This window comes from Sylvia atricapilla, chromosome 4 (assembly GCF_009819655.1).
Source record: "Sylvia atricapilla isolate bSylAtr1 chromosome 4, bSylAtr1.pri, whole genome shotgun sequence".
NCBI classification, from domain to species: Eukaryota; Metazoa; Chordata; class Aves; order Passeriformes; family Sylviidae; genus Sylvia; species Sylvia atricapilla.
This window is the reverse complement of record NC_089143.1, coordinates 32,120,113-32,133,287: the sequence shown is the minus strand read 5'-3', so window position 1 is coordinate 32,133,287 and position 13,175 is coordinate 32,120,113. Positions and strand designations below refer to the sequence as shown.

Genomic DNA, 13,175 nt, shown 5'->3' with positions numbered 1-13,175 from the left:
AATCCCAAGGAAAATGCGGAGAGCAGAATTCCAAGGATCCACACCCACTGGAAGCCACTCACCTTCAAGGTGTCAAATCCCTTTTCCAGGTAATATCCACATTTTTCCCTTTCTCCCGTGGAAGCGTAAAATTTGCTCCACCAGTCAATGAATTCCTCCTCCTGCAGCCAGAGATCTCAAAGTTACTAATTTTCCACAACAAAAATCCCAGGAAAATAGCATCAGCAGCTCCCAGATTTGGGAAGTGAATCCTGCATCAACCCCATCCCTGAGTTCCAGGTTTTTTCAGATGCTCCCAGCTGAAATCTGGTCATTACAGCCACTGTGGATATTCCCAAAAAGATTATTCCCCATAGGAAAATTAGGTAGGACTCCAAGAAGAATATTCCAAGAATTTGGAGCATTTTTTACGGATTTTTTTGCCACTCGGAGGGTGGTATTCCTGGGATTTCCATGCAGGGAATGAACCAATTCAACTTGGTTAAACTAATTAATTTGGTTAACCAAATTAACCAATTTTACCAAATTAACCAATTTAATTGAAATGCTCCAGTTTTAGGCTTTCCCTAGAAAATTTTGGGGTTTGGGAGACAGAGACACTTCCTGTACCTCCCAACCTCCTCATCCCAACAAAACATGCACATAAATCAATAAATCCATAAAATTCCCAACTTTCCACCAAAAAAACCCAACGGTGCTCAGGTGTCCAGAAGGACACAACTCCCAGACAAAAAAAAAACAACCTGGGAAAATCCCACAAAAACCTCAGCTCTCACCATCTCCCATTGCCTCATTCCTAGTGCAAACCCTTCCAACTCCAAGGATTCTATTCCAAGAGGAAAAACGGCCATGCTGGCTCAATATTCCATGGATTTTAGAGGAATCTCATGGTTTTTGCTGGCAATCCATGAAAAAATTCCAGGAAAATCCTGGTGTCTCCTTTTAGAAGGCCGCAGAGTTCCAGCTTGGTGACCCCATGGAGGATTCCAAATGTAGTTCTGTTGGATTTACATTTGAAGCCAACAGCACGGGATCTAAGGGATGGACATTGGATTTAATTGGAATATTTTGGAAATTCACTCTGAGGCTTCTGCCACCTCCTTTTTTTCAGGAAAATTCCAATTTTTTGTTTCATCACATCCCATTTTTTTAGTCCAAGGGCTCCATTCAGACATCATGACATTCAACAGGTATCAGGATACAAGGAATACCCTTGGATTCATCCCAAGGACTTACCCAAGGAATCTTCCGCAGCCCAAAAGGGAAAAGAGTTAGATTAGAGATTTTGGTGGATTTTGATGGATATTCCAATGAAAAAACAGGGAAAACATAAAAAGGAAGGAAGGAGAGCGGCTGGAATGTTAATGGTGATGGATATGATTCCATTTGGGAATGGAAAAGCAATGGATGGGCAAAGGATGGGTTGAGGAATTTTGTTTATCTGGGGGATGGATAAAATTCCCTACAGGTATCCCAAACCACCTCCAGGGGTTTATCCATGGCACACACAACCTCTGGGATCTGTGCTCCCTTTCCAGCTTTTTCATGGATCCCACTGGACACAACCCCCAGGGGAGAATCCCTTGTGGATAAATTTAACCACAAGTGACCAAACCCTGAAATTTTCCTGGAAAAGGAGCTTATTCCAGCCTGGAAAGCTGCTGCCATGATTATCCAGAGGTTTCCTGTCTCCCTTTCCTTGTCCCATCCCTCTTCCCTCTCACCACCCTGGAACCCCAACTTTTTTCACAAGAGGGACCCATTACTTGGATATCCTGGGAATAACTGGATCATTTCACCCAATCCCGTCACCCCAGGAGCTGCAGCAGCTCCGGGAACAAAGCACGGCTGGAGGAAGGAGAATTTCTCCTCCATGGAAAAAATTCCTGGCTGGGAGGGTGGGGAGGGGCAGGCTGAAATTCCCAGATTTGCTGGGGCTGCCCCTGGATCCCTGGCAGTGCCCAAGGCCAGGTTGGATGGATTTGGATCCACCTGGGATCAGGGAATGTGTCCCTGCCCATGGCACTAGGATGAGCTTTCAGTTCCCTTCCCACCCAAACCACTCCATGATCCTACAAACCTCAGTTGTGGAATTCCTGAAGTTTTCCCTGGGAACACTTTCCACCCCCCGCCACCCCCCCAGTGGCAGTGCCATGGGCTGGCTCCCAGCTGGGAATATCAGAACCATCAGGAACATTCCAGGAGGAGCTCTGGGATGGGAACCATTCCCAGGAGGAGCCATCTGACACCCAGAGCCCTTCCAAAGAACGGTAACCGGAGAAGCCGTGAAATGGCGGCTTGGATTTGGAAGGAGCAAACGCAGCAAACAACCAATTATCCCAAATAGTTTACAGACATGGACTGGCTGGAATTGGCTCTGCTTGGCTCCATTAGCGTGGCCTGGGATGGGGGATTTGGAAAGGAGCAAGAGCTGGAGTAACGGCTTTGGAGGGATCCTCGGCAGGGAATGGAGGAGTAGAGGGGTCTGAGAGGCCCTCCTGAGCTCCTCTCCTCCAGGAGCTGCCCAGGAATTATGGAATTATGGAATGGGAAGGGAGCTGAAAGCTCATCCTAGTTCCATGCGCAAGGACACATTCCCTGATCCCAGGTAGATCCAAATTCATCCAACCTGGCCTTGGACATTCCCAGGGATCCAGGGGCAGCCCCAGCAAATCTGGGAATTCCAGACCAGCCCCTCCCCACCCTCCCAGACAGCAACTGCTGCCCAAGATCCCAGCCCAGTGTCCCCTTTCCCAGTGGGAAGCCATTCCCTGGGTCCTGTCCCTCCAGGCCTTGTCCCCAGTCCCTCTCCAGCTCTCCTGGAGCCCCTTCAGGGACTCTGAGCATTCCCTAGAATTTTCCCTTCTCCAGGGGAACATTCCCAGCTCTCCCAGCTTTTCCTCCATCCCTCTGATCATCCTGATCCCACCTCTGGATCATTCCCACATTTCCGTGTCCTTCCTGCACTGGAATCCTCAAGGTGGGGGACAGAATTCCTTCAGAATCACCCTCATTGACTTTGGAATGAATGGAAAACCCAAGGACACGCTGGAATTGCCACTTTCCCAAGCATCAATCAGAATTATTCCCAGAAGGAAAATGCCTCCTTCCATCTTTATCCGCATATCCCCGTGGATTCAGGCCATAGATTAAGTAATCAATTAATTAAGCGATTAATTAGCAATTAGAAAGGAAGCGATACCTACATGAGGCGCGGCCCGGGAATCCGGGATGTTAATTAGTGCTGAGCTCGTCAAGCCCTCGGAAAGCTACAAATCAAAACGATCTGTTATCCAAGGAATTCCAGGAACGGGGATGAACACACAGCAGCAAAAGCAACAATTAAAGGGATTAATCCAAACTAATTAATCCAAGTTAATCCAACCCCGGCGTTTCCCGGGATGAGGCAAATCTGGGATGAGGTTTGTTTTTAGGGATGTTTGGCCAACAGCTGAAATGAGGTAGAGGAAAAATGGGATATAAAAGGGGGGAAATGGGATAATTAAGGGGAAAATGTGGAAAAGTCATTAGTAATTCCCAGTGGAGGAGAGGCTTTTCCCTGGATACTGAGGGCTGCAAACTCAGCCAGTTATCCCAGAACCCAGGGAAGGATCTGAGCCAAGGGGATTGGGAATGGGATTGGGAATGGGATTGGGAATGGGATTGGGAATGCTCAGGATCAAGGTCCAGGCCCAAGCCCAGCTCACTCCGGGCAAAGCAAAACCTGGGATCACTCCCATAGGCAAGAAGCTGCAGCTCTGCTCCAGGATTCCAAGGATCCCTTCAGAGGTAGAAAAGGGAACGAGGAATGAGAGGTTCTTCCCAGAAAACAGCCAGGTTTGAGGATCAGCCCCATCCCAACAGCATTCCCAAAAACCCTGCTCTGATCCCACCAGATGCAGACTCATATCCTTGGGCCAAATTCTGCAATTTCCAGCTGTTCCACAGGGAAAAGAATTCCTCGAGGACCATTTTCCACCAGGATTCCCTTGGGGCTTTGCAGGGAAACAGCTCCTTTTCCAGCTGATTTATCCACAAGAAGACAGAACAAATCCCTGCTCATCCCATGGAACCATGGAAATCCTTCCCAAGCCTCTTCCCGTGGAAATGAACCCTTAGAAAACACTGGGAGCAGCGCAGGCAGGACAAGGCCTGATCCAGCAGCCTCTTCAACAAATCCCACATTTCCAAAACCCTGCTCCATGCCTTTCTCCCAAAGAATCAAACTAGACAGGATTAACTGGGGAAAAAAATCACTTTTCCATGTTTTTTTAGGAGGATTTCCCTCACTTTGGGTGACCAGGATGTGATTCCCGTGCACTAAAAACTGGTTTTAAACTCCGGCTGAACTCCTGATCCCACTCAGATGAGATGGATAACGCACTCCCAAAAACCTCATGGCAGAGGGATTTCACCTCTGGTTGTTTTTTCCCCTGATTTTCCAGGGAAAGCAACAAAGGGATCCTTTGTTCCAACCATCCTTCGGAGCAGGGAGCAAAGCCAGGCTTGGCAAGCAGGGAGAAAAAAAAACTCCAGAGCTGCACGAGGAAACGCATCCATGAAAAATCCTGGCTCCTGCCTTCCCAAAGAGCCCTGAGCATGAGCTGCTGGCTCAGGATCCATCCCTTTTCCTGGGAAAAAGCAGAGCAGGATGGTCCCTGTGGGATAGGATTGTTCCTTGACCTCCCAAAATTTGGCCCTGGATGGGCAGAATGATCCCAACGGGTCCATCCACGCCTCCATCCGTGTCCACCTCCAGGAGAGGAGTGGCTTCCAGGGCCAAAATCCCAAGGAGGGAATTTTCGGGTTGGCTTTTTCAGAGAAGAAGCTCCATCCTTTCCCATAGTAATGGGAAAAACAAGGCAAGAAACAAAGGGAGAAGGATGGATTTGGGATCAAACTGAACAACTTCATTGGTGGCAGGGGGATTGTTTGGGAAATGGTATTTTTTCCAGGAAAAAAAATGCCGGAATTTTCCGCTTTGGAATGGTTTTGTCACATCTCTCTCCCTCTTTTCCTGCTGTATAAACTCTTCCCTAAATTTGATGTGAGCTTGAAGACATTTCCAATAAAATTATCCCAGGGAACAAAGCTCCAGGATTCCAAAGCTCCATCTCCTTCCTTCCCCTGGAATCTTCAGGATGGGATCCCAAATTCCCAGGACCAGCTCCCAGAGCTCCAGGGGGTGTAAAGGGAGGTGTGCTCCTATCCAGAGATTTTATTCCCAAAGGAAAAAAAATGGGAGCAGATTTGCCACCAACGGGGTTTTCCAAGAATAAATCATGGAAATCTGAGCAGAGAATTCTAGGGAACAGTGGGCATGGCCAATCCCGCTCTGGGCATTCCAGGGTGTTACCCCCATCCTGACCACTCAGAAAAATGGGACAAACTGGGAATTCCAGCAGTGGGAATGACCAACACCACATTGTCAGAGCACTTCTGGCACTGGATGCTGGGAAATTCTGATTCCAAGATCATAGGAAACCCAGGATTGGGATCACGGCCAATCAGGCTCAAGCTCCACATCCCAAGTTAGGATCCCACAGTGGGTTCAAGCCCCCAGAAAATTTCCACATTATTCCCAAGGTTTTCTCCCAAGTTTCCTCATTCTAGACTAAAAAAGGGGGGTTTTGATACAGAAATTCCTGTTCCCAAATACCATCTTTTCCACAGACATGCTCCCAGTTACTTCCCTGATAAAAGACAAAGCTCAGCTGTAAATTTTAAGGATAAATGCTTAAATGGGAAGGGAAAAGGAGAGAATGAGGCCACTTTCCCAACTTCCCAATGCTCCAATCAGGAGCATTTTCAGGAGCTGCTTTTCCCTTTCCACACTTTCCACCGGAGCCAACTTTTCCCAATTCCACTGACTGGTTCCTAATGAAAGATTTTGGGACAAGATCCCAACAGACCCGTGAATAGGATCTCGGAACGATTTGGGTGGGAAGGATCTTAAATCCCATCCCATTCCACCTTTTCCTTGGGCAGGGACACCTGCCATGATCCCTAGTGGATCCAACCTGGCCTTGGACATTTCCAGGAACGAGGATTTGGAATGAACAGGGTCACATCCACTTTTTGGGGGAATTAGCCAAATTCCTGATCCCCAGCTTGATGTGGGACCAAGCCCGAGCCTGCTTTGGGATACACCACAATTATCCAACAGCACCAGAAAATCCTTGGGAATAGAAAACCCCTGGAACCATCATGGATGTGGATAAAGAGCAGGATCCATGCCCAGGTTGGAGACATCCTGGATTTAGCAGCTCCTCCATCCCTGGAATCGCTCAAGGGCAGGGGAAACTGAGGCAGGAAGCAACCAGAAGGCAGATTCCTCCAGGAAACTCCAGCTTTTCCAACCCTGTGGCATCCAGGAATAGAGGAGAAGGAGAAATTCCAGCCCTTGATATCTCACCCAGGGATGGGAGACCAGGAAAAGCTCCACCAAACATTCCTGATGCCATTCCCAGCTGCTCCAGAGGCACCAGGATCGCCTCCAGATCCAGGCATCCTACACAGAGCTCAGCACTGCTCTATCCCAAAGATTCCTTCTGCTGGAGAAGGAATCTGAGGGCCGTGGATACAGGAAGTTTCTGGAAGAATGGAACCTCCAGTGCAGTGTCCATCCTGATCCATTCCCAAGGCAATGCTGAGATCCTCCAAATTCATTGGAATTGCACTAATTCCCTCCCTCCTTCCATGCCACCAAGGATTTGGGATTCAGGATTCCACAATCCCAGTCCGGTAAAATTCCTGCAAATCAGGAGCCAAATTGGGAAAAGGAGACCCAGCCATTGAGCCTCAGGGAATTTTTGCTTTCCTTGGGAAGAGCCCAGCATGGATTTATCTCCATTGGAAAAGCAAATCCAGCTCCTCATTCTCAGCATTGGGAATGGAGAGGAGTTTGGGGTTGTGCAGGTGAGGAGAGCAAAGGAAAAACCGTGAAAGTGGGAAACGGATGGATCCAACTGGATCTGGCCTTGGATCCACCCTCACCAGACCCACCAGAGCACGGAAAGGATCCGGGGTCTGGGAAGGTCTTCGGGGTCTTCCCGCATTTTCTATACCTGGATGGGGATCAGGGGCTCTTTGTCATCGATGTCAATGAGAACATCATCCCTGGGCGTGAGGCTGACGTCATCTGCAACCGGAGCAGGGTGGCACCATCATGCCAGGATTCAGGAATTCCCAAAGAAAGCCCAAAAACCTTGGGATCGACCTCCAGGAATGATCCCAGCTTCTCTCAGACCCCATCTCTGTGATCCCAATCCCATCCAGACCCTTCCCACCCTTCAAAGTACATATCCATGATCCCAAACTCATCCCAGACCCTTCCCATTATCCAAAGTTGATATCCATGATCCCAACACTTCCCAGACACTTCTCACCACATGAAGTCCACCTCCATGATCCCAACCTCATCCAGACTTTTCACACCACCCAAAGCTCATCTCCAAAATCCCAATCCAGGTCTCCAAGGAGTCAGGAGAGGGACTTGGGACAAGGACACGGAGTGCCAGGACAAGGAATGGATTGAACTGAAGGAAAGGGGAGATTGGGCTGGGATCTTGGGCAGCAATTCCTGACTGGGAGGGTGGGGAGGGGCTGGGCTGGAATTCCCAGATTTGCTGGGGCTGCCCCTGGATCCCTGGCAGTGCCCAAGGCCAGGTTGGACATTGGGGCTTGGATCCACCTGGGACAGTGGGAGGTGTCCCTGCCCATGGATAGGGTGGAACGTGATCTCCTTTAAGTTCCCTCCCACCCCAGCTATCCCATGACAGACACAAATCCCGACACTCCCACATACCTGGCTGCTCCTGGGGTGCCCCTGTGTCCTGCTGGGAGGGATCCCAGTAGAATTCCTGGAGGGAGCGGATGGTGCACTGTCCTACCACGGGCCTCCGGCCAAAGGGGCGGTTGTCAATGATCTTCAGGATGATGGGGGGGCTGTAGAGGCTCTCCTTGGGAAGACGCTGTGGGAACAGGGAAGAGGGAGGATGGAATGAGGCTGGAAAGGGAGGGCAGAGGTCCTGCACCATCCCAAATAAACCCCCAAAATGGCAGAAGAAACTTCACTGGAAGAACCATTTTTATGGAATTTCAAGGCGCTTCAACAGAAGAACTAATTTCATGTCAATTTCATGACACCTCCAGGTCCTTCACCACCTGATTCATTTTTATGGGGTTTTAAGGTCTTCCACCAAATCCATTTTTATGGGATTTTAAGGTCCTTCACCATAAAATCCGTTTTTATAGGACTGTGAGATCTTTTATGGGACCTCCGGATCCTTTAGAACAAGGTGGCTTTTTATGAGTCTTTGAGGTCCTTCACAGGACACATTTTTATGGAAATTCGAGGTCCTTCACCCCAAAATCCACTTTTATGGGACCTCCTGACCCTTTAAAACATCCATTTTTCTGGGGTTTTAAGGTCCTTCGCCAAATCCATTTTTACAGGACTGCAAGGTCCCTCACAAGATCCACTTCTACAGGACTCTGAGGTCCTTCAGCACAGGATCAAATTTTGTCGGATTTTGAGGTCCTTCATCAAGATATCCAATTTTATGGGACTTTGTAGTTCTTCACCCCAATATCCAACTTTTATGGAACCTCCAGATCCTTCAAAAAGCCCCACTTCTATGGGACTTTGAGGCCCTTCACCCCAAGATCTAGTTTTATGGGACCTCCAAGCCCTTCACAAAATCCACTTTTATGGGACTGTGACCTCCTTCACTAGATCCATTTTTATGGGATTTTAAGGCACTTCACCCCTATTTGAGGACCTTCCCATTCCCACTGGGACCTCACCACTTCCATGAAGAGCACGCAGACATCAAAGTTGGGGTTCTTCTTGACGTTCTTGATGACACTGGACTGGACGCACTGACCCCCGCACTCCACCAGGAGGCTGGGCGAGGTCACGCTGGCCAGCTGGAAACTCTTGAGGTTCCTCAGGCCCCAGGCCAGAATCTGTGCAGTGAGGGGACACCAAATCCTTGAGGTTCCTCAGTCCCCAACCCCAGATCTGTGAGATGAGGGGACACCAAATTCTAAAACAAATCCCAGCCCCAGATCTGTGGGATGAGGAGACACCAAATCCTGAAACAGATCCTTGGAGATCCTCATGCCCCCGATCTGTGGGATGAGGAGACACCAAATCCTAAACCAATTCCTGGAGGTTCCTCATCCCTCTGGCCAGGATCTGTGGGATAATGGAACACCAAATCCTGATCCAAAACTCTGCTTCCAGGTTCCCATGGAGCTCCTCAGCAACGGAGGAGAACCTGGAGGTTGAACTGTGTAGGACAAGCAGTGTGGGGAATTATGGAATTGTTGAGGTTGGAAAAGACCTCCAAGGTGATCGAGTTCAATCTATGACCAATCCCCACCTCGCCACCAGGAATTCCTTGGACGCTTCCAAGGATGGGAATTCCAAACCTCACTGGGCACTTCCAATGCCTGAGCACCCTTTCCATGAGGAAATTCCTGCTGATATCCAACCTGAACTTCATCCCCTTGTTTCCTGACCTTCATCCCTATCCCACCCTTGTCCCCTGCCCTTCATCCTTATTCCATCCTTCCTTCTCTGGGAACAAACCAGCCCTTCCCAACCCTTCCAGCTCCACCTTCCTTCAGAGAACTGCAAAGAGCCAGAAGTTCCCTCTGGAGCCTCCTCTTTTCCAGATCCGTGGCTCACCTCGATGGCCGTGCGCTGCAGGACAGGTTTGATTCCCTGTGGGATCATGTAGACATTGGGCTCCCGCTGCGGCGGTGGGTAGGGAAGGTCGGAATCCTCAGACTGCAGGAAAGGAAAATGTTGGGAAGTGGCCGGGATGCGACATCCGACCCCATTCCCATGTCGGATCCACCCGGAATCTCCATCTTTGCCAAACTCATCTCTCCTGGGAAATCCGGGACAGCCGGAGGAGAGAGATGAGGAAGGGCAGGATGGAAAAGCAGTTTTCTCTCTTTAATCCATCCTGGAGAAGATCCAACATTCCCAAGCTTTTCCCAGGGAAATGCAAAGGATCTGCCCTCCAAGGTTGAACATTTTTTAGGGAAAGGCAGGCTGGAACCACTTCTATCCCATCCCCTTTTTTAGCGAATGGTGGGATGGAACCACCTCTATCCCACGTCCTTTTTTTGGGAATGGCGGGATGGTACCACCTCTATCCCATCCTGGGATCACAGCAGGATGAGGAAAGGGATGAAGCAGCAGCAGCAGGTTTGTAGTCGGGCAATTCCCAAAAATTTTAGTGGGAGCAGCAACTGTGGGATGGGGGATTGGCTTCGCCTCTAGATCCGGGAAGGGGCTGTGGTTCATCCCACATTTCATGGATAATCCTGAAATCCACAGAATAGGGCGCAGGTGAAACTACCTGGGAATTCCATTTGGAATCATCCCAAATCTGAGAGGCAGCCGAGGAATTCCCAGTTCTCCTTCCTGGAGGAGGGAAGTGGGAGCCAGAATTCCTGCCCTTTTCTTTCCCAGAATGGGTGGAATGGAAGCAAAACCTCTGGAAATCCATCCCAGGAGCATGGAATTCTCTCCCAGCTGGAATTTTATGGGATTCAATGATGCATGGATGTGTTTTAATGACAGGACTGGGTGAGGGATTGGCTCTCCGAAGGGATTTTCCACGTGGAATCATGTTGGGGTTGGAAAGGACCTTAAGGATCATCCAATTCCAGCTCCCCTTCCCATAAAATTCCTAGCTTTAATTTTCCTTGAGAATGGCTGGTTCCTGAGTCCACCTGCTCATAAGCCAAAGGTTTTTGGGAATTCCATGTGGGAGAAGGTGCCTGGGATTCCCACACAGAGCAGCCACTCCTCCATCCCATGATCCACACACTCCCAGTGCTGGTTAGTGCTGGTGGGGAATGGGAATTTTATCCAGGAAAACCTGAAGAAGAAGGGAGACCTCCAGAGAGTTCCCACAAACCTTGGGAATTACCTCTGGAACTCTAATTCCCAAAAAAAACCCTCACTTCAGGCTGCTCAGGCCCAAAATCATGGAATGGCTTGGGTTGGAAGGGATTTTAGCATTCAATCCTTCATCAAATCCAATGGGAAATCCTTGGGAAAGATCTCCTGCCCCATACATCTCCTCTGGGATCCACTTGGATTTGAATCCTTCATCATTCCAGGGTTTGTTTTTTGGTTTTTTTAAGCCCTTCCTCCTGCTCTCCCAGTGGTTTTCCAGGTGTTCTCCTGGATTCCAGATGAATGTTCCACTAGATGGGCAGGAATGAGTAGGGAACTCCGAGGGTAAGGCAGGAGCAGGGAAGAGATCAGGATGGGAGTGGGAAAAAAGCAATTCCCAGACAAAGCCAGCCGGAGGGAGGAAAATCCATGAAAATCCTGCTGGGAGCCAGGATGGGTCAAACAAGGATAAATCCTAGGGAATCCAGGTGGCAAAGGATCTCTGGAGATCATGGATTCCAATCTGGATTTGGAGCAAAAATCAACATGGATAAGGCCAAAAAAAGATAAAGGCTGGAAAAGATTCCCAGTTTCTATGGAAGTTGGGATGGGACCCAAAGACAAACCTCAGAGTTTGGTGGGAATTTGGCCCCCAGAAGGCAACATTCCCAAGAAAAAAAAAAAAAAAAAAAAAAAAAAAAAAAAAAAAAAAAAAAAAAAAAAAAAAAAAAGATAAGAATGGAGCCAGCCTGGTCCTTCAGGAGCATCCATGAGGCACCAGCACCAATCCTTGGGATGAAGCCTCAGGAATTTTTGTTGGGACGGAGTTCCTGCAATCCTGCTCTCCCTGAAAGGCTCTGCCAGGATTTTCTTGGATTCTGGGAAAAATGGGAAGGAAAGGGAAGAGAGCAATACCCATTGGAGGAGCCCCTCCAAGAACATGGCAGGCATGCAGAGCTGTGGAATTCCCCATCCCAGAATTTCGGCAGTGGGAAGAAACAGAGGGAGAAAAAAGAGGAGAGAGATGATTAAGGACACATGAACAGCAGGATGAGATTCCCAAGGGAAGGTGGCTCGGGTGGGAAAACAAAAAATTCTTGGAAAAATATGTTTACCCCACCCAATCCGACCATTCCTGGGAATTTCAGGTCTTTCCTAGTTCATCCCCCAGATTTTGGGACTAACGGCTCTGAGGGTCACCACAACATTCCAAGGGTTTTTCCTTTTCCTTGCCTGGAGTTTTCCAAGATCCCAATTCCACCTCTTGGTTTAGCCCGGGATTGGCTCCGTGGGATGCACATGGATGGAGCCTTGGGATCCTGGGTGTGGAATCATGGGAAGGATGGAATCACGGGAAGGATAGGATCATAGAATAGTTTCCATTGGGAAAACTCATCCCATTCGACAGGCAGGGAACCCTCCACTATCTCAGGTTGCTCCAAGTCCTATCCAGCCCATCCCTGAACTTTTCCCGGGATGAGGGATGAAAATTTCCTTCTGAACAACCGGAAAAATCCAGCACATCCTCAATTCATGGCAAATTCCCTATGGAAAATTTGGAATTCGGATTTCCCAAGGAAATTCTGGCTCTGCCATGCGCAGTTTGAAAGGATGGGACACCTAATTCCAGAGAGAAAATGGATCCCAACATTTCCAGCCATGAGGAAAAGCCCATCTGTCTGGGACTCCCTCATATTCCCAAAATCCCAATGCTCCGGGCTTGACCCATCCAGGAAAAAGAGGAATTCCCAAGGAAGAAAATGTAAACAATTCAAAGATGAAAAACAAGCAATTGCCAAAGACTCACCTCATCCAGGCTGGAGGAGAGCTCACTCTGGAAAAGAGGAGGAGAGGAAGGAATTAGAGCGATTCTCATCCCAAATCCCATCCCAAGGTTTATAACTGGAGCTGGCAACTGAAGGGAATCATGGAACGGTTTGGGTGGGAAAAATCCTTAAATCCCATCCAGTCCCTCCCCTATTCCAGGTGGATCCAGCCTGGCCTTGGGCACTCCCAGGGATCCAGGGGCAGCCCCAGCCAATCTGGGAATTCCAGCCCAGCCCCTCCCCACCCTCCCAGACAGCAATTCCTGCCCAAGATCCCAGCCCAATGTCCCCTTTCCCAGTGGGAAGCCGTTCCCTGTGTCCTGTCCCTCCAGGCCTTGTCCCCAGTCCCTCTCCAGCTCTCCTGGAGCCCCTTCAGGGACTCTGAGGGTTCCCTGGATTTTTTCCTTCTCCAGGGGAACATTCCC

General features: G+C 49.2%; 1 protein-coding gene across 11 annotated transcripts in view; it reads right to left on the bottom strand.

Moving 5' to 3' along the window:
* The window catches only part of DYSF (dysferlin), a 71,792-nt gene that overhangs the window by 23,878 nt on the left and 34,739 nt on the right, over positions 1-13,175 (bottom strand). For 4 of the 11 annotated variants that reach the window (XM_066317527.1, XM_066317530.1, XM_066317532.1 and 1 more), the window contains 7 exons: positions 12,732-12,758; positions 9,698-9,799; positions 8,809-8,970; positions 7,808-7,973; positions 7,068-7,141; positions 3,207-3,269; positions 63-161 (listed from right to left, as the gene is read on the bottom strand). In XM_066317527.1, the coding sequence (XP_066173624.1) occupies positions 63-161; positions 3,207-3,269; positions 7,068-7,141; positions 7,808-7,973; positions 8,809-8,970; positions 9,698-9,799; positions 12,732-12,758 (693 nt within the window). The remainder of the gene's footprint in view (positions 1-62; positions 162-3,206; positions 3,270-7,067; positions 7,142-7,807; positions 7,974-8,808; positions 8,971-9,697; positions 9,800-12,731; positions 12,759-13,175) is intronic. The other 7 variants (XM_066317537.1, XM_066317538.1, XM_066317531.1 and 4 more) reach the window with 2 other exon arrangements.